The following is a 22688-nucleotide window of genomic DNA, read 5'->3' on the forward strand; positions in this document are numbered from 1 at the left end:
TATGTGGAAGATTTATTTCTTTTGTTTTACAATTCCATTTCAGCCACATATTTTTAATTCATTATCTGCTCATGTCATTTTCTGAAGAAGCATGACTACTTCTGCAGTACTAATCACCGTGCTACGGATACTAATCTTATCTATGAGCTACTGCAAAGTTGCAGGCTCTGATCTTTCATCTTGCGGAAATCTACATGATATTAGGCGCCTGTTTTACCTTCCACGGGATGACCAGAATTGCTTTGGCCACGAGCTTTCTTGCCAAATAATTACGCAATTTTATATTTGCGTAGTATGTCCTTTGTCGAGGACATAAATTACGACGAGTATTCAGTCCTAATTGTTGATCGAGGTAGGGGTGTGCACGGGTCGGTTCGGCTCGGTTTCTACCTAAAACCGTTACCGAACCGTGTATTTCGGTTCGGTTCGGTTTTTAGGTAGAAACCGTAACCGAACCGTTTCAAACGGTTTTTTTCGGTTCGGTTAACCGTTGGTCGGTTTCGATTTTTTCCGGTTTTTATATGATTAAAAACTACTATACAAATTTAATACTTTTATTAATTTTTGAAAAATATTTATATACTTATTATATCAATTTCTCTTACTAAAATATATAATTAATATATTGTTGCACATATATATATATAATATGTTATATATAATAATATATAATAAATGTTGTATTTTTATTATATATTATATAAACGGTTTGGTTTTTTGGTTCAAACTACTATACAAATTTAATACTTTATTAATTTTAGAAAAATATTTATATACTTATTATATCAATTTCTCTTACTAAAATATATAATTAATATATTGTAGCACATATATATTTAATATGTTATATATAATAATAAATGTTATATTTTTATTATATATTATATAAATGGTTCGGTTTTTCGGTTCGGTTTTAGGGGTAAAACCGTAACCGTTACCAAACCGTTATATCGGTTCGGTTCGGTTACGGTTTTTTTCGGTTTTTGTCGGTTACGGTTTTTTTCGGTTTGATTTTTCGGTTTTTCGGCTCGGTTTCGGTTTTCCGGTTTTTTTTGCTCACCCCTAGATCGAGGAGTTAAGAAGAATGGGTTATTCATCATCTCTTCCGCTTTTTCTTGTACTTTGGTATGTCCAAACGAAAGAAGTATTCTGCTCCGTCCCTCGTTTTGAAATATACTAGTTGAGAAGCCGCGCGTTGCGGTGACCTATAAAAATTATATTAATGATTCAATATTAATATTTGTAGAATGCAATAATTTTGTGGCTGTCTATAAAAAATATATTAAAAATCTTAATATTATAAAATTTTTGATGTAATACCAATACTAATATATAAAATTGCAAAATTGGACTATAATTCATGGTGAAAAAATGAATATAAATTTCTACATGTTATTAACAATTTAAAGTACGACGAATCATAATTTTATTTGTGTTTTTTTAAAAAGTAATCATGTTGTTACATCGTCACATTTCTCTAAAGTTTTTGGATTGATTGTGCACAAAAACATCTAACTTAAATCCGTGAGATATCGGTCTATAACTACTTTTTATTTTTTAATATTGTATGAACAATTTTCACTTAAAAGTTGCTTGAACGGAGCAAACAGATAATGCATGAATAATATTTTCCTGTGTACAAAGTAAAATCATATAAAAATTAACAATAACATCACTAATTTGTCGACTCCCACATAGCGGTCTTTAACTACCTTTGCTTGCAACAACCTTTATTTTTTTAATACCGTATAAACAACCTTCACTTATCGTTGTGGAAGAATGGCACCACCGAGTTAGAAAAGAAATCGAGCTAGAGAACTATCACCTACCTGTCTGAGGTAGGGTTGTGGTATTGAGAGAGAGTAGGTTGTGTTTAGATGATCTGAAACCCTAGAACCTATAGGGGTATTTATAGGTGCAGAGAGACTTGTGTGCTACTCTTCCCATAATTAAATAATCTGAAACAAAATCAGATTAAAACTTTCAAGCTGCTATATTCCATAAATAATCTAAAACAAAATCAGATTCTGAAACTTGCTTATAATATATCCGAAACTAAAAAAGGTAGTTCTAATTTTTGATATTTTACATCCGAAAATTTCAAAAAATTAGAAAATTAGAAAAATAGAACGGAGCGATGTGAGAGGCGCCACCTACACGCCCCTCGCTTCTCCTTTATATAGAAACAAAATCAGATTATAACTTTCAAGAATTAGAAAAATAGAACGGAGCGATGTGAGAGGCGCCACCTACACGCCCCTTGCTTCTCCTTTATATAGAAACAAAATCAGATTAAAACTTTCAAGCTATTATATTCCATAAATAATCTGAAACAAAATCAGATTCTGAAATTTGCTTCTAATATATCCGAAACTAAAAAAGGTAGTTCTAATTTTTGATATTTTTCATCCCAAAATTTCAGAAAATTAGAAAAATAGAACCGAGAGCGGTCTACCTTTGCTTGCAACAACTTTTATTTTTTTTAATATCGTATAAACAGCTTCACTTATCATTGGAGCAGAAGAACGGCACCACCGAGTTAGAAATCGAGGAAGAGAACTATCACCAGAGAGAGAGATAGGGTTGTGGTATTGAGAGGGAAGGTTGTGTTTAGATAGGGGTATTTATAGGTGCAAAGAGACTTGTGTGCTACTCTTTCCCATAATTAAATAATCTGAAACAAAATCAGATTAAAACTTTCAAGCTGTTATATTCCATAAATAATCTAAAATAATTCCATAAATAATCTAAAACAAAATCAGATTCCGAAACTTGTTTCTAATATATCCGAAACTAAAAAAGGTAGTTCTAATTTATAATATTTTTCATTCGAAAATTCCAGAAAATTAGAAAAATAGAACGGAGCGATGTGAGAGGCGCCACCTACAAGCCCCTCGCTTCTCCTTTATATAAGTATATTGATTTGATTTTTTGGTACACATTTATAATTCTTTTGACCGCATAGTTAAAATTATTATTTTTTTAAAAAAATTCTGAATTATAATATTAATGATATTTTTGTATTCAAAAAATAATAATTTTAAAAATAATAATTTTAAATATGTGGTCAAAGACTTAAAAGTGTGTATCAAAAAGTCAAACGACTTATATTTTAAAACAGAGGGAGTAATTCATAATTCGGTTTTTCTATGGTGTGCCCATAGGCACATGTTAAGCACCAAATTTCATGTATTTAACTTATTTTGATTACTTCCTACTTATTAATAATGGTGGACCTCCTGTATATACAAAAACTAGTGAAAAAGCCGCGCTTCGCGGCGGCGTTATGAATTTTTTATAAATTTAGACAAAATATTGTTTTAGCTACTTTCCCGTCAAACATAATACTAATAAAAAAATATTATTATTTAGGTAAAAATTAATTTGGGCCGTCCTCCCCTTAAACACAATACTAATAAATAATCTTTTTTTATAAATTTTGATACGAAATATTATTATAATTCCATAAAAATTATTTTCAGTCGTGTTCCCGTTAAACATATCTTCAATATATTATATATTATCGAAAATAAGAATTGTATATATTACTTTACATAACTTAAATATAAATTGTATTTTATCTATTATTATTAGTTTGAATAAATATAATCCTATTTCTTTTAGAATTACTAAATAAGAAAAGAATTGTATCATCGTTAGAATTCTATAAGAAACACTATTGTATCATCTTTAGAATTTAATAAGAAATACCAAATAAGAAAAGAACTGTATCATCTTTAGAATTAAATAAGAAAAGAATTGTATTAATTTTAGAATTCTTGGACCTGATTTTTTGAATTATAATTATCTTTTCTCTCCGAAATTCAAAAAAATTTAGAAGACTGAATCGAACAATTCTAGAGACGCTCGCATCCTCCTTTATATATATATATTGATGATTCCACCAGTCAAATTTAGCGCTTAACATGTGCTCATGGGCACATATTAGTCAAACCCTTCCTAATTAACCCCTCCCTTTCGATCATAAACATATAAACAATATTATTGTTAGCAGTTGTTCAATATTCATTATGAAAAGACAGAAAACTAGACTTCAATAATATAAGATCTTTTATGAGATGATAAAAAAACAAAATCATGCAAACTATATCCAAAATAAATAATATCACATTACTGTGGAATTTGATTGTTTAGCTGATTTAACAAAATACTACTAATAAAATTGTTAATATCTAACAGGATACTCATATCTTCTTGTATTCAAAACAAATTTTCAATATGGTATTTCAGTTAACCCACACGGCCACACCCTACCACCTCTACATTCTCCTCACGAAATCGAGCTATGCATCGAATCAGAGAATGCGATAGATCTTTACCAACAGTGGCATTAACTCAGAAGTCAGAGGAGATAAGTCGTTATAATTATGGGCCAACAATTTCCTTTTATGGCCAGGAAGCCCCCTGTCAAGAGAAAGCGGGGAAGACAGATACATAGGGATGGGCATCAGGCCCCTTCGGATCGGGGATTGCTATACCCGGCCCTGATCCCCGAATCCAAACTCAATCTCCATCCCCGGCCCGATCTCCATCGGGGATTATTTTTCCATCCCATCCCCGGCCCGATCGGGATTCGGGGATACCCGCGGTGATTCGGGGATTTTTAATTTAAGCTAAAATTTCTATTTAAATACTTAAATTCATAACTACGATTAGTTTCTAATATATCTAATTAATACCTAATCATTTTAATAAACAGATCTTCAATGATTTGATTATAACCTTTTTAGTTTTAAGACTTGTATTAATAGAAATAAATATTAAAATTTATTTCAATAAATTTAATTATATTAAAGAGGTATATAAACATGTTAATAAATGATTATAATATATATGTATATACTTATATTATATATAATATATAATATAATAATCGGGTCGACAATCGGGGAAAATCGGGTCGGGGTTTGGGGATCGGGCGGGGGAATGTGAAAAACCGTACTCGACCCGATCCCAGATTTTTTTTCAAAGTCATCCCCGTTCCCCGATCCGTACCCGAAAAATCCTCGAATCCCCGCACCATTCGGGGCGGGGATCGGGTCGGGATCGGGCGGGTCGGGATTAATGCCCATCCCTACAGATACACTGCTCTCATTTAGGCTGGTAATTTCGATTTTCGGGTCAGGTTGACAATTGCGGGTCAAAAATTTTACCCAACTCGAATACGACCTGAAATTTTAATGGGTCAGAATACCCAACCCGAACCCGACTCATACTACCCGCAAGTAACCCGAACCCGACCCAAAAATTAATATTTATTAATAAATATATTTTTGAAATAATAAATAAATAATATTTTAATTCAAATAAATTTATTTTAATTAAATTAAATAATTTATTATTAAATTTAACTAATAAATATTATAAATATATATAATATATAATATTTGTATTACATATTAATTTTCAGCTAATCTCGGGTAACTCATCTGAATTCTCAGACCAACTCCGCTGCCTACAACCACCGGCGTGGCGGTGAAATCATTACTTTAGTCTCAATCACTCTCCTACGTCAGGCTTTTCCTATTTAATCAAAGACCCTGCAAAAGTTTTAAAAAATAATTATTTCCAGTACATAAGCAACGCTACTTGGCACTTGCTCCTAGGGCTGTAAATCGATACGGACTATCCGGTGTCTCGGCTCATATCCGGCTTGAAAATATGATACATGTCTCATATTCGTTTTGAAAACGATCCAAATCTGGCGGAAAAATTAAGCCCGTATAATATATGATCCCGGATACGAGCACACCTATACCCGCTCAGATCCGGGCTCATATAACTTTTCATAATATGATCCTACCCGAATAACCGAATATGATCCGCGGTTCATATTCGATTCAAACTTATATACATATTATATTTTAACACCATCATATTTGCAAGTAAATAGTTATCATTTTATAAAATTTTAATATCTTATTTAAGTTTATATCTTCATAAAATATGATTTATTTAATGTGATCATACTTATTATCTTCATATATATTTAATAAATGATATATATCAATATATAACTATAAGTTTTAATTTAAAATTATTATACTTTATAATATTATGTTTACTTAGACTAATGATAGTTATTTGAACAAATGAAATAATAATGATACTTAGTGTTAGTGGATCATATCCGGCTCATATTCGATGGATCATAAACTACCCGGTTAAAAAATAGAAAATACGATACTGGATCATATCCGGTTCAGATCCGAATCTCAAATACCCGGGATCGGTTTAGATCCGAATAAAACGATCCCGGACCCAAATCTGGACAAACTAAAAATAATATGATCCGGTACTTGAGCAGAGGGGTACCCGGGATCACCCGGATCATTTTACAGCCCTACTTGCTCCTATATTTACACGAGTAAGCTTAATTACTTGGAGCAACGTTTTTTCATCAAAGTATATTTTAATAATTTCTCAATTTTCTTTCACTTTTTCTTATATTAAAAATTAAAACAAAACGCTCACGATTAATTATATCAAAAATTGTTTCTTTTCGGCTGTGTCCCTAATAACATATTTTCAAAAAATCAAACTAACCAAAACACTCATGTATATTCGTACAATATTATTAAAACCAAGACATTAAAAATTTGATCAGTCGATATTTGGGCTACATGGCCTATTTATATAATCAATTATCCTTTTTAACTAAAAATATAATTTTTTTGGGGTATTCTTATAAATACTCAGTTCTAAAAAAAATTGTAAAAATATTATATCTTTTTCAAATATTTTGTAAATACACCAAAATTTTGAAAATATTTGAAAACTACTTTATGCAATCAGTTGCAATCACATGCATGCAACTATAATTGCAAACCATGATAGGTCAGTTAACTGAATTGCATATACTTGCATTTAGCTCATGCAGACCGTATTTTTGCAAATATTTTCTAAAAAGTTATCAATTTTACAAATATTTTCAAAATATAATAAAATCGCAAAAAAACTTACATAAGTGATATTTTTGGTAAAATCCCAATCTTTTTTATATTTCTCAACTAAAAAAACTCAATTTTCTAAAAAAAATATTGGACAACATAACAACTACCCTTTTTAGCTAAAACAAATTATCTTTTTCAGAATCCTAACTAAAAAATCAATTTTCTAAAAATAATAAATGCAACATCTCTTCAAAAAAAATATTATTATATATAATTATTAATATACAACATATGATATGTTTCGACTAAATACATTAATGTTATTTTTAATTAATTAATGTTACCACTTTAAAACTAATATTATAAATCTATACCATCTACTTATACTACACTATACTATATATTATTATTTTATTATTCTTATTCTATTAAAACTGATTTATTAACAATTTTATTGGTCGGTCCAGTTTTATCAGTCGGTCGGTATTTTTCTACGGGTTTTCTTAATATATAAAATAGAGAGTTTATCAAAAATATCAATTTTTCTAAAAGAAATTACGATTTTATTATTTCTGAAAAATTTTACAAAAATACTAACATTTTAAAAAATATATGCAAAAATACGGACTGTAATTAAATGCAACCAAATGCAATTTCATTTAATTGGCGCCGCAGTGGTTGCAAATATGGTTGCATGTAGTTGCAACGAGTTGCCTACAGTATTTTTGCAAATATTTTTAAAAATTTGGTATTTTTACAAAATATTTAAAAAGATGTGATATTTTTGCAAAAACAATTTTGGATTTAGGTATTTATGAGAAAACCTCTATAAAATATTATAATAAACCTTTTTGTTATCAATTAAGCCTTAAATATTCGATCAGTATGATCGGTTTATATTTTAATTAAATCTAATTTAAATGATAAAATTACAAATGTTATAAATCACCTGTAAATGATACGGGTTACCAGCTGAACCCCCTTCGGGAATCGAATATTTTGATTAGTTGCAATTAGTTACTGATTAAAGATCAATTTTTTTTTTTTTGCCACAGATTAAAGATCGATTTTAGCTTTTAAAATAATAAAATATAGATACTCATCATCTTTGATCAATAACTAATTGCAACTACCAACTAATCAAAATATGAATACACTGAGAACATAGAAAAATTTCTACTGACTCGTATAAAACCTAGATAACTTTTATCACTTGTTTTTCATGTCCACCAAAAAATCTGTTTACTCTTGTATTTAAACATATTTCTTATATTTATTTCTTGTTTTTCACTTCTTATTAGTTGAGCGCAGGCATTCTTAATCTCATTTTGGCAAGGTTGGAAGAAAAAAAACATCCAGTAAACAGTAAACACAGAGAGAGATATTCAACCAAAAGTCCGTTCAAGGGAGTTTTCAATGCTTGGCATTGGTCACCCCCGACCTAACTACATCTACATATTTACATACATGTACCCTGCATGGCTGCATGTGAAATTTATACTCATCCTTTTATAAACCGAAAAGCTCTGTCAAAGAGAAAGGAGGAATCAGAAATGGTATACTTCTTAAACTACACTCGGCTGCTTGCAGTGCCGCCCGTGAGACCTATTCCGACGCTTTCGAAAGATCTAATTATCGAGATTCTCATTCGAGTTCCCGTGAAATCATTAGTACAATCCCAGTTAGTCTGCAAGGCCTGGTTATCGCTAATTAATCACCCTGCTTTCGTCAAATCTCAGCTCCGTCACGCACTAAGCACCCAACCTCATGTCATTTCCCCCAAAGTCATTAAGCACGAGACTTTTTCACTCCTAGATGTCGATTCTCGTCAAATTGTGGCTCATCTTAAGTTCCCACGCCCCCGAGGCGAGGTTACTTCTGTAACCATTGTTGGCTCTGCTAATGGCATTGTCTGTGTTGCTGTTCAATTCAAAACGACTTTTCCTGTAAGGATAACCGATATTTATCTTTGGAATCCTGCTATGAGGCAATCCAAACTCCTTCCGTCGTTGTTTGATTATGAAAGCGCTGATATCTTGTCTTTGAGAGCTTTAGGGTTCGGTTATGATGAGGTGGATCATGATTTCAAGGTTGTTGTTTTTGGAGTGTTGTTTCCTCTTGGTACATGTTATGCAGTTTATTCGGATTATCGGAATGCTTGGAGACACATAAGTCTACCTGAGCCTATCCGTGCTATCCGTGCGGGGACTTTTGATGTATGTGTTAATGGTTTCCTTTGTGGTATGAGAAATAAGTATGTTATGATGAGTTTTGATCTGAACCAGGAGGTTCTGAATTGTGCCATTAAGTTCCCTGTTATGAATCTTGCTCATGCTCAGCATTTCCGCAATTGTGCTGCTAAGCTCCCTGTTATTAATGATGACAATGATCATGATTATGAACTAGATGGTGAGATAACTCATGTTATCGCGTTTAATAACTCTGTTGCTGTTGTTATGCTGATGGAGTCAAACAAGAAGATCAACTTCTGGACATTGGATGATGGCACTACGTGCCTTCGAGGTCGTGGACTCGAGGCATCATGGACGCCAATGCTTAGCATTGTGCTAACCATTCCGGCATCGCTGATCTATGGTTACTTCAGCAATGGGAATCTCCAATTAGCAGTAGTAATGAATGATGTTAAAATGTTGGTTTCGTGTAATGCCGATAAGAAAGAGGCCAGGATTGCGCCCCTTTCGGTTAAAATGGCTGATGATCTTCACAATCGTGTAATTTTCAAGTATACGGAGAGCCTAGTTTCACTTCAAGGATTCACAGACATGTCAGCTAAAACTACAAATGTTGGGAAGTATAGCAAACCGCTGCTTGTTCTGGTATCTTTGTGCTGCCTTCTATTTTTCAATCTTTCATTCTCATGATTGTAACAGATGGGTCCACGTCCACATACGTTTAGCGGCAAAAAAAAGCTGGATAGCTTCAGTATTATTCGACGAAAAAATACCTCACCCTAATTTCTTTTGCTTCCCCCACTATTTTTTCCGTTGAATGTATGCTACTATCGTTTGTATACCGGCTCCCTGTAATAGATAATCGTAATGTACTATCTATTTCAATCAACTATGTAACTTATATATTTTGTTTATATTTTTCTCTTGCATTTTTTTTCATTCTTGCCTTGTATAGTACAAACAGGCAATTCTGTATTATATAAAACTTGCTTAAAGCACAATGGCAAACAGAGATTTCTAACATTGCTTAAATCGTTCGAAAATACTTTTCTAAGGTTATACTGAAATAACATAAGAACAGCTGCTGAATTGTACTCGAGATGAGCAAAACATTAAACCTAAATTTTTTTACATAATGTCAGGTGGACGATTAACCACCACTTCGGGCAAGAAAGATAAGCAAAGAGATTACAAAACCAGAAGGATCTGTTAATACCGCAATTACAAAGGATATTAACGCCTTCCCTCAGTCGAAACCTATATCCACAATCAAGTAACATCCTTCCAGAATAAAACTTAAGCTTCTTGAAGCCTCCTCTTGGTATATCTATCATGCATATCTGGAAAGTCATAAAAGAAAAGAAGGGAAAAAAATATTTCGTCATTACCATCTACTTGTTGCTATCTTGCTGTTGTTTTTGATGTTTCCTTGTCCATCTTGACATTCCCTTGTCTATCTGAACTGACATCGTTTTTCTTCTTGAGGAGGTACTTATCGACTTGAGAAGCAGCTTGCCGACCTTCTGAAATGGCCCATACCACTAAAGATTGACCACGTCGACAATCACCAGCAGCAAATACCCCGTCTATGTTAGTTGAGAAACGACCATATTCTGCTTTGAAGTTCGATCTATTGTCTCGCTCCAACTCCAGTTTTTCGGCTATCGTCTAATTAAAATAATTTATCAAATTTAAGATATATAATAATGAAAGTAAATTATATGGCAAGAAAATTGCAACTATACTAAATTTATCGTGTTGCTACAAGTATTGTATAGATAGTCATAGCAGGATACTAACCGATTCAGGACCAAGGAAACCCATAGCTAGTAATACTAAATCAGCCTCAATGATCTCCTCAGAACCTTCAACTTCTTTGAATTGAAACCTGCCACTTGCATCCTTCTCCCATTGTACACGCACAAGTTCCAGTCCTTTCACAACCCCGTCCTCATTTCCAATAAACCTCTTAGTCAATACCTCGTAGGATCTGGGGTCTTTACCAAACTTGGTTGCTGCTTCCTGATGTCCATAATCTACACGGAATATACGAGGCCACTGCAACAATTTGAAAGTTAAAGACATCAATGACTTCTACTAAGAATAAAATTTATATGAATTATTTTTGTTAGCAAGATATTGTATGCTACAGTAGACTAGCTGCTGCATGTTACGTTGTCACCTCATTCTACAGACCTATATTAAGTGAAACTGTAATATGATTCTACAATCATATACTAACAAAATTAAGGTAACCATATCGAATGCGACCTTAGTTTTTCGGTTCTTGTTATACATGTCTATTTATTCCATCAAACAAGGTTCGTTTAGCATGTCTGTTGTAACTCAGTAAGCATAACAAATCATAAATACAGGTATATCCTTTTCTGTTGTTAATAAAAAGGAAGTGTACAGAGCATTACCAGATGGCCTTAAAGCTTTTATAGTGAGAAATGCAGCATGATTCACCACACAGGAGTATCAAGAAACCAAAGTATAAAATAACTAAGGGGAAAGACGAACCTGTGGCCAGGGATTACCCGGTGCCCTTGTTCTTGGAGGCTCAGGAAGAAGCTCCAGATTTAAAATGCTAGTGCACCCATGTCGTATAGATGTCCCTATGCAATCTGTTCCAGTGTCACCTCCACCAATTACCACAATTTTCTTGTCTTTGGCTGAGATGTAGTTTCCATCCTCAAGATTGCTATCCAGCAAGCTTTTAGTATTGGCATGAAGAAACTCCATTGCAAAATGGACTCCTGATAATTCCCTTCCAGGAACAGGAAGGTCCCTGCAAAAATTTGAATACTGCTGTTGACACCATTTCTAATAGAGATAGTTGAGAGAAGACATTTCTAATTTTTAGCCAATACTTCTATCATAAACATATAGATAACACGCAGACAATAAGAGCTTAAAGCATACCTCGGCTTTGTCGCTCCTACAGCTAGAATTATAGCATCATTCTCCTCACGAAGTCGAGCTAGAGAATAAGACGGATCTTTACCAACAGTGGCATTAACGACAAAGGTCACTCCTTCTTTCTCCATAAGGTCAACCCGCCTTTGAACAACCTCGACTTTATCCGTCTTCATGTTAGGGACACCATACATCATAAGTCCTCCAACCCGATCGGAACGCTCAAAGACAGTCACCGAATGACCCATTCTATTTAGCTGATCAGCAGCTGCCAAACCAGAAGGCCCACTCCCAACAATAGCAACTCTTTTCCTGTATATGATCAAGTTTCTTAAAGCTTTTTAAACAACAGTATCCAATCCACAATGCATAGTAATTCAATGTAAGACATCGGTGAAATCCTAAAATTTGAACTGAAACTCAAACTTAGTATATCTTATTTGTGAAAAGTGAATTCTTAGATACATTAAGGTTGTAGTAGGGTATAAACACAATCATACCCAAATGTTATAAATGTGTATTACATATTGGATATTAATAGTCTACAATTTTGGTTATGTAAAAGTAAAATGGGGCTGCAATTAAAGGAGTACTCTCATCACATATAAAATCCTACGACTAGTAGTCTCAAAACACACACACACACCAAACACCACACACAGTTATATGATGCTTATAACTCAATCACTGGATTAAAGAGAACGAATAGGGAAGGAAGAAATATTACATACCCTGTCCTGGTGACTGGTGGCCGTGGCACCATCCACCCTTCCTCAAAGGCCTTGTCAATAATAGCGCACTCTATGCTCTTAATAGATACTGGGTTTTCAATGATACCGAGCACACAAGAACCTTCACATGGTGCTGGGCAAACTCGTCCAGTAAACTCAGGAAAGTTATTAGTCTCTAGAAGCCGATCGAGAGCTTCACGCCACCGATTTTGGTATACCAACTCATTGAATTCGGGTATTTTATTTCCAAGAGGACATCCAGAGTTCTCCTGAATATTTTTTGTTCCCATTGAGTAACATTTTAGTATATGGTTATACTAAATCTCAGATAATTAAAGAAGATAACTTTCAAGTTTTTTAGTCTGCATAGACCGGAAGAAATTTGTAGTATATACACATATAGGGAACTAAAGAAGTATTCTTACTTGATGACAGAAAGGTGTGCCACAGTCCATACAACGAGCAGACTGTGTATTAAGAAGTGGCCCAGGTTTAGTCTCTTCCATAACTTCTTTCCAGTCGCTCATCCGAACATTGGGATCCCTGTATGAAATGCCTGCACGCTCATAAGCAACAAAGCCTCTATGTTTAACAGCATCAGCTACCTGAGATGGTCTATCTGATACTTTGGCCTTCGGTTCCTGTGATTTCCAGTTTAAGCAAAGATCATACATATTAATATAAGCCACTATTTTGTTTTTGGAATCTTAGAAACATATGTATATAATACATAGTACTTTGGAACCAAAATACATAAACACGTCTCAAACATCTAAGGAGATCGGTAAGCCAAACCTAAATAAAGCTGCTCTTTGATTGTCTTTCTAATAATCTTTAGAGGTATTACCAAGATAACTTGGATCATTTTAATTGTTTAAAGAAGGCAATTTTATTAAATTTAATATATTTACATGCAGAAATGGTGGGCTGTTTTTCAAGGAAAGAAAATGGAACATTACTAAAAAGTAAAGGTATTTACCCATATACCTATATGCGCCTACATGAAGTGAACAACAGTCACCCGTTGTAAATGCTTATTTACAGCTAATTCGACCCTAAATGAGCTTTTAAAGATGTTCTAAACTTGAAACTTGTATAAGAAGGTTGCTACCTCATTAGCTTCCCCATTCAAAAATGTTGCTGCCATTTTCTTTAGCTTTCCAAAGGCATCTTTTTTAGCTAGCTCTGCCTCTTCTTGCTGCTGAGTTTCTCTAGAAACCTTTTCCGCAGCATTCTTTGCAATTTCCTCCTTCTTAAGACTTGCAAGTACTCGTTTGTAATCCCTTGGAAAGACCTTAATAAATGAAGGTAAGAGGTTATCAAAGTTCGCAAGAACTTCTTTGGCTAGATGGCTGCCTGTATGCCGCTGATGTTGCTGTATCATCATCCTAAGAGTTGTGATATCATCTTCTTCTTCAACTTTATCAAGATCGACCAATTCAGCGTTGCATCGAGATCGAAATTTGGTATCCCCATCAAAAACATAAGCAATACCACCACTCATGCCAGCTGCGAAATTCCTCCCAGTTTTCCCAAGAACAACAACAGTCCCACCAGTCATATACTCACAACCATGATCACCAACACCTTCTACAACTGCTTTAGCACCAGAATTACGTACACAAAATCTTTCAGCAGCCATTCCATTAAAGTAAGCTTCTCCATTTGTTGCGCCATAGAGAGCCACATTTCCAATTACAATGTTTGCTTTTGGGTCAAAGTTGCTTCCTTTAGAAGGGTAAACAACAATTTTGCCACCAGACAATCCTTTCCCAACATAGTCATTGCTATCGCCCTCTAGCTCTAGCGTGATTCCAGAACAGAGAAAAGCTCCAAGGCTCTGGCCTCCACTTCCATTGAGTTTGACGTGGATAGTATCTGCAGGAAGACCTACATTGTGGTAGCGTTTAGTCACTTCATGACTTAGCATTGTTCCAACTGCACGATCTCTATTGCAGATAGGTGTTTCCATGTATACTGGAAGACCTTTTGACAAAGCAGGTTTGGACAATGATATTAATTTTTTATCCAGAACCATGTCTAGGCCATGGTCTTGTTTCTCTACGCAATACTGTGCAGCCTCTGGACGAATGTCAGCTGCTGGTCTAAGTAATAGAGAAAGATCTATATTCTTAAGTTTCTCATTGTTCTTCATCAGTTCTTTGTCCATTTCAAGCATGTCTGCGCGGCCAACCATTTCATTAATTGTTCTGAATCCAAGCTGAGACATAACTTCCCTCACTTCTTCTGCTAGCATAAAGAAGAAATTAATGACATGTTCAGGTTCCCCAGCAAATTTTTCTCTAAGAACTGGATCTTGAGTAGCAATGCCAACTGGGCAAGTGTTTTTGTGGCACTTCCTCATCATGATGCACCCAAGAGTTATAAGAGGAGCAGTGCTAAAACCAAATTCCTCCGCGCCAAGAAGTGCAGCAATGGCCACATCTCTTCCAGTTTTTAGTTGACCATCTGTCTGAAGAACTGTTCGACCACGGAGATCATTAGCGACAAGAGTTTGGTGGGTCTCTGCAAGACCAAGTTCCCAAGGAAGCCCCGCACTCTTGATACCAGTCCATCGAGAAGCCCCTGTACCTCCATCATGACCAGAGATTAATACATGATCAGCATGCCCCTTTACAACACCACTAGCAATTACACCAACACCTGCTTCAGAAACCAATTTCACACTCACTCTAGCCGCTGGATTAGCATTCTGCATAACAATCAAATAAACCATATCAACATACATAAAGATACTCAGAGATTACATACAATTAACACTGAATTAGGAAAATACTTTTAACAGTATAAAACATCTAATTTACAAAAAGGGCATAATTTTATAATGAAATCAAAGTAGTACACTAACCTTTAAATCATAAATCAGTTGAGCCAGATCTTCGATAGAATAGATGTCATGATGGGGAGGAGGGCTTATTAATCCCACCCCTGCAGTAGAATTTCGAGTAACTGCAATGTCGCCGATAACCTTGTGGCCAGGAAGTTCACCTCCTTCACCAGGCTTTGCTCCCTGTGACAAGCCAATCCAAAGTTAGAACAAAATGCATCTCACATGTAATAAAAAATACTCAGTCCAGACTTGCAATGATATGTTGGGTTCAAGTGAAGAGGCACAATACCTCTAACAAAGAGATAAACTATAATTGAACGTATTTATCCATTAACATATATGTAAAAGATTATATTACGCTGTATAAGTTAAATTATACCTGAGCCATTTTTATCTGAAGCTCATCAGCATTTGTTAGGTAATAACTTGAAACACCAAATCTTCCGCTAGCAACCTGCTTGATTGCACTCCTCCTAGGATTCATCGAACCATCTGAAAGTGGCTCCATACGAGACGGGTTTTCACCACCCTCACCTAAAAGATTACATAATGTAAGTACTGGAAGATTACATGAAGCAAAGACTTAAAGTTGGTGGAATAGCTGCACCATGGAAAGTCTACAACATGATCAACAATAATTAAATATTAACCAATAAATTAAAACTAATTAAAGAGGAAGCATGAAAGAACATTCTAAAAGCATAAGCCCGTATTAATGGTTAGAAAGTGTTCAACAAGCACGCAAACTTTTACTTCAGTGTTAGGAACTTGACCGTTTCCTAATAGTAATTGTCATGATTACAGAAGTAACAAGTTCCATAGGCAACAAACCTGTGTTTGATTTCCCTCCAATCTTATTCATTGCCATAGCAAGGGTTGTGTGAGCCTCCAGTGAAATGGATCCATAACTCATGGCTCCGGTACAGAACCTTTTCACAATTTCACTGGCTGGCTCAACTTCCTCTAAAGGTATCTTCACTGCCGCCTCTTTGAATTTTAGAAGTCCCCGCAAGTTACAAGATTTATTCAGTTCCTGTATGCGCTTAGAATACTCCTTGTAGGCAGCCACACTATTTACTCTGGCTGCCTCCTGCAACTTTGATATTGCAAGAGGGTCATTTAGATGAATCTCACCACCTTTCCTCCAGTGGTAATCACCTGGATTAGGGAGTGCAACAGCCTCAGCACTTGTTGGATGTAATGCACGTGAGGGAAATGCAAGATCATGCAAATGAAGAGCATCATGAGCAAGTGCCTCAAATGTTGCACCCTCCACTCTGCTGGGAGTTCCAGCAAAGCACCTTTCCATTACATCTGAAGATAGACCAACAGCCTCAAAAATCTGAGCACCCTTGTATGAGGCCAAGGTCGATATTCCCATTTTAGCAAGAACTTTCATCATGCCGTACTGACTTGCTTCGTAGTACTTATTGACCAGCTCCTCCTTTGAGTGAAATTCACCATTTGATTTAGGTGGGATCTTGCCATCAACTTGAAGTCTCCAAATGGCCTCTACAGCCAGATATGGGCAGATAGCATCTGCACCAAAGCCAACCAGTGTACAGAAATGGTGCACCTCCCTGGGCTCAGCAGACTCCACAATTAATGCAATGCGAGTGCGCTCATGTTTTTTAACTAAATGCTGATGGACAGCACCAACAGCCAATAGGGAGCTAACGGCAACTCGCTTTGATGAAAATCCTGCAAATTCAACAAGTTAACACATTCTGACAAAGGTAATTTACATTCTGTACTTCCTCTAAGATAAAGGAATATGTTACCTCGGTCAGAAAGCACCAGAATCTTATAACCTCTCTTGATTGCATCATTTGCTTCTGAACAGATCCTATCTAATGTCTCCTCCAATCCATTTCTGCCTTGTTCCTTCGAATAGGTGATATCTACAACTTTGCTGCGCCAACCTCTGTAGTTCATTTTCTTAATTGCTTGCATTTCTTCAATCGATAGAAGGGGTCCTTGCAAAGACAGACGGTGACACTGTTTCTCAGTGGTCTCTGTCAGATCCCCTTCTGGACCAATCATGCACTCCATAGATGTAACTATCTTCTCGCGAATAGGATCAATTGGAGGATTTGTAACCTGAGCAAACATTTGCTTAAAATACTCAAAAGTAAGTTTTTCTCTGTTAGACATCACAGCCAAGGGAGTATCATTCCCCATCGAGCCAAGAGCTTCAACACCATCCTTTGCCATGGGTAGCAGTAGCATCTCCAATGATTCGACCGTGTAACTGCAAAAAAATACAAGTCGAATTTATTTCAAAAACCAGGAGAGTAGACCGCAGATTAAAAAGGAGATACATACCCAAATGCCCTAAGGGGAGCCAGTAAACCATGCATTCCCATATTTTCCAGATTGTCATCATTAGTAGATGCCTACAAGGACAACAGTGAAAGCCACTTACAATTTTTCAAAAAACATGAGTTCATAAATTTACAGAAGAAAAAGAATGGGGATAATGAAGATGAAATAAAGATTTCTCTAATCCTTACTTGCAAGACTCCTTCTATGGTTGGAGACACCCTATCAGACTCGCCAACAGATTCAACAATGTCCTTAAGAGTTATCTTTTGCCTTTCAAGCCACTTTCCATAAGGTCGTGCTAATGAGTACTGCTTTTTTAAAGCTTCGTCATCTACGACAACATGCTTTTTAAAATCCACAAGAAGCATCATTCCAGGATTCAGTCTTCCTTTCCTGGACACGTCTTCTGGTGGGATATCTACCACACCAACCTCACTTGCCATTATAACTCGCCCGCTGTGAGTAACGTAAAAGCGACCAGGCCGTAATCCATTTCGGTCCAAGGTAGCTCCAAGATAATGACCATCAGTAACTGCAAGTGATTACTATAAGTCAGCACAAACAGTAAACATAGCAACAAGATACTTATATGTAATATCAATATTATCTAAGCCTCTTACATGATATTAGTGCCGGACCATCCCAGGGTTCCATGAGGGCTGAAAAGTATTCATACAAAGCCTTTCGTTCAGGATCCATATTTTCATCATTCTGCCAGGCTTCAGGAATCATCATCATTATAGCTTCTGGGAGGCTTCTGCCTGCTCGAATTAAAAGCTCAAGGACAGCATCGAAAGATCCTGCGATGCAGAAACAATGTCAAGAAACAATAAGAATAAAAAGGACTTTTCAACTGTATCCTGTTCCAATATGCAGCTTGAGGTGCAACTTTGCCCTTTTATATGGTTTACTGTGTTGTAGGAGAGAGATTTTGTAGAGTACTAAAACGAGTTAACCTGTAGAAAATTTAAACACGTCCTAACCAGAATCAGATGAGCTTGGATCCACAACTGGTAGAAGTTTCTTCATCTCATTTTTGGACAACTGAAGCTCCTCGCACTTCAGGAAACCTTCTCGAGCCTTCATCCTGAACAAATTACAGATACAGATACTGTTCATGTATGTACTTTAGAGTATAAAAATAAATCTTCAGCTCATCACTAAATTAAGAGGCCATAAAATAGAGGTACATAAGCCTCATTTAGAAACCATGATCATTTTAACATACTAACACAAAACACTGTTTTCATTAAACATATAATTTATATTATATATGTGCTCAATGAAATGAACCATTATACTTCATTTAAGCTTTTTAAATTACATTGCTGAATACATATAAAATCGGTCTCAAAAAGAGTTACCAATTGACATTTCCCCGGAGTGTGTTGATTTCTCCATTATGCCCTAAAACACGCATGGGCTGAGCACGGTCCCAGCTTGGAAATGTATTTGTTGAAAACCGTGAATGAACCTGAGTAATTGTAAATAAGCAACTTTACTCTGATAAACATAATATAAAAATGAAAATAACTTGTCTCCCGAGACATTGTGTTTGGCGAACTACATTTATATTTTACTCTGCTGGCATTATAAATACTGTGAACACTCTTCTACATAATGCAAGACAATTACTTTCCACCACTCAGTGTTAAACTTTGCTTCGTCTAGAACTGACCACTTACAACGTTGCTGCAAGATTCTGGAAACATTATTTACTTTAATGGAGGTACCTTACCAACTCAGCCAAAGAATAAATCCGGCATCCAAATTCATATTTCAAGGGGGTGGAAGAACTTAAGAGTTCATTCATACATCAGAAATGCCTCAGAAGTCAGACCTGAACCTTGCATTTCTTCAGTTTGCAGGTTGGTCCTATGCTGTTCGTTGGTGAAGTATGCAGTCAGTAGCAAAAATAGAGTGAATGGAAAAAATATTTACCATGGCCATGTAGCTCGTAAACCTTTGATTGCCAAGATCTGCATAATAGTATTCCTTCAACTGATCGGGCTTCAGCTGACCTTTGTACACAATGGTTCTGCAAAATAAAGACAGAACAATGAGGCAGAACTCCAACCATTGAGATGCGGCAATACCAAATTTAATTGCATTATTAATTAGGTGTTCTGAAAGCACACCTTGAGGATAGAGAACATATATAAAAGTCCTTCATGCTGCCATTTTGGAGATTTAACGCAGCCCGTATAGCTACCATTGATACTCTCCGTAATGTGTACAACTGTGTGGGTAAAATAAGCACAAGATATTATACACTCTCATTTCATTAAATTAAAATTCATAATCACAATTACGTAGAACAATGTAAATAAACTACCTGTTGCTCAAAAACAGCCTCAGATTTGGGTGTAGGAGTAAGAAACACTTGTTCAATGACAGGTTCCGTTTGTATAGCAGACGGACCCAATCCAGAGTTATCTGTTGGGACACGGCGCCAACCAAGAATAGTATGCCCAAGTGACTCAGCAACCTATGGAGACAACATGGAATTAAGACAACCCAAATCAACAAAGCATGCCAGCAGCCACTATAGGCAAGTAATCTCAAGCTGAAATTCACTTTTCAACATTACAAAACAATATATTCTAGGATTTTACTAGATTCTCCTGGATACAACAAGTTCATTAAAAAAACAGCTATATTTAACAATTCCACTACAAAAACAATAGCAGTAAAGGCAATACCTTACTAAAAACGGTTTTGCTTTGTTCCCTTCTACTTTCAGACGTAGGCAAGAAAAACATGCCGACAGCATATTTCTCAGGTGGTGGCAGCTCAATGCCGATATCTTTAACAACCTGATACAAAGTAAAGGAATCAAATCCAGAGTCACCCTTACATAATCAATAAAATAGCTCATTACCAACTTCCATCAACTGAAAAACAACATCATTGCAACAAAAAACAAAAAGATGACCAAACAACCCCTTTTAATATTTAACGTGTTTTAAATTACACCACATCCTAGTGACATAGATCACTTACAGAAATCCCCGGAAAATCAGGACAGCACATATACAAATACATGAACCACAGTTAAATATATACACAAACAATCAGCACACACACAATATAAACTAAAGAAAGCTGATGGAAAACTGCAGTAGATTCCTAAAAACAAACAAAAAAAAGGAGAAACCATACATAAAATATGCAAAAGTTCTACGCAGTACCAATCATGCACACTGGAGCACTATATATGTTCTACAAGTACCATATATGTTCCGCAGGAAGACCATATTAAGTTTATATATTATACCTGATCATGTTTCTACGTACTCCAAGACGATTAGTACTCCGTAGAACTTAACTCTATACGCAAACATGGATACTGCAAATACTACATAGCATAGCCTCAAAACAGACAAACAGAAAGATATACCTCCTTGTAGAATTCATGAGGAAGATCAACAAGAATTCCAGCTCCATCACCAGTGTTCTCTTCGCATCCACACGCGCCTCGATGTGTCATGCGTATCAACATCTCTATTGCATCAGTTACCTAGGCACATATTTAGTCCAATCCATCACTCATTAAACTCTCCATAAAACACACATAAAGCATGCATGCACAAACATACATAAACACGAAAATTAAACAATTTTTAAATTATTTTTTTATATTTATTTTTACCATTTTACGGCTACTTTGGCCAGACAGCTCAGCAATAAAGCCGACCCCACAAGAGTCCTTATCAAAAGAAGCATCATACAACCCTAATGGCTTCTCAGGCACTTGAGACATTGATGACCTCACTTCCACCACTTTGAGCTTCGGATCTTTTCCGGGTCCGTCAGTCTGCCACACATGGGCCCTTTCTTGACCCGACCCGCGAAAAAATCTCCTCCCATAAAACCTGGTTCTCTCCAAGCCCAGCCCACAGGCTGGTGGGCTAACATTAGTTTTGACACCAGCATGCTTTAAAACACTGAGTTGGGGATTCAAAACAGGCTTAATCTTGGCGATACAGCCGAGATTATGGATGCTTCTTGGTTGAACAATGGAATTGGGAGCAATTGCCATTGTGTTGATCAAAAAGACTGGATTTTTATTGAAAATCTTGGTTCTTGGGAGTGTGGAAATGATTAATTCTGATCTGGGGTGGGTAAAGATTGGATTTTTTGTTGGGTTTGGGTGAATTTTGCTGTTGGAGAAATGTTTAGAATGTGCAGATAAAATTTAATGATTATCTGATAAGAACAGACAACAGAAACTGAAAACTGAAAGCGGAGAGAGAGAGGGAGAGAGAGAGATTGATTTGGGGAGAGAGAGGGAGGTTTTTCTGCGATTGCTATAGATGCATACTCTCACACGACGTTGTATTTATAGGAAAATAATATTTATCGTCATCCCATCAGCCAATTTATTACTCCCTCCGTCCCTTTTTATCTGTCCATTTTGGAAAAAAAAACACATACCAAGGAATAATTGATTGTATGAATTTTTTCATTAAATACCTCTAATTAATATCTTGAAAATGGTGGAATACCCCTACTTTATGTCTTGAAAACATGAATTCAACCAAGTTTTAAATAAGTCAAGTCTTGAAAATTGAAATTATGGAGATATATTTGAAAAACTATCATTAAATTCGTTTTGAAAGTATAAATGGACAGATAAATAGGGACAAATTTTTACTTACAAAGTGGACAGATAAATAGGGACGGAGGGAGTATATCGGTCCCTTCCAAAAATTTTCTGAATCTTTATATTCGAATAAAGCATGAAGATTGAAAA

The 22688-nt window shown here is 35.5% G+C and overlaps 2 protein-coding genes across 2 annotated transcripts; one reads left to right on the forward strand and one right to left on the reverse strand.

Annotated features, from left to right (window-relative positions):
- Positions 1-8467: 8467 nt before the first annotated feature.
- Positions 8468-9796, forward strand: LOC108212055 (putative F-box protein At1g47790). The gene has a single exon (XM_017383788.1). It carries the CDS (start codon positions 8468-8470, stop codon positions 9794-9796), a length of 1329 nt encoding a protein of 442 aa, XP_017239277.1.
- A 377-nt stretch (positions 9797-10173) lies between these two features.
- On the reverse strand, positions 10174-22258 carry LOC108214500 (glutamate synthase 1 [NADH], chloroplastic). The gene is made up of 22 exons (XM_017386515.2): positions 21585-22258; positions 21333-21452; positions 20635-20748; positions 20268-20420; positions 20071-20171; positions 19874-19970; positions 19297-19406; positions 18916-19019; positions 18553-18732; positions 18121-18464; positions 17933-18003; positions 17389-17858; positions 16439-17308; positions 15987-16141; positions 15626-15787; positions 13868-15469; positions 13182-13397; positions 12757-13025; positions 12032-12337; positions 11630-11897; positions 10907-11164; positions 10174-10774 (listed from the first exon to the last, which is right to left on the reverse strand). The coding sequence occupies exons 1-22, from the start codon at positions 21972-21974 to the stop codon at positions 10508-10510; spliced, it is 6627 nt and encodes a 2208-aa protein (XP_017242004.1). The 5' UTR covers positions 21975-22258; the 3' UTR covers positions 10174-10507.
- Between the last annotated feature and the right edge of the window lie 430 nt (positions 22259-22688).

Source organism: Daucus carota, chromosome 3 (genome assembly GCF_001625215.2).
Source record: "Daucus carota subsp. sativus chromosome 3, DH1 v3.0, whole genome shotgun sequence".
NCBI classification, from domain to species: Eukaryota; Viridiplantae; Streptophyta; class Magnoliopsida; order Apiales; family Apiaceae; genus Daucus; species Daucus carota.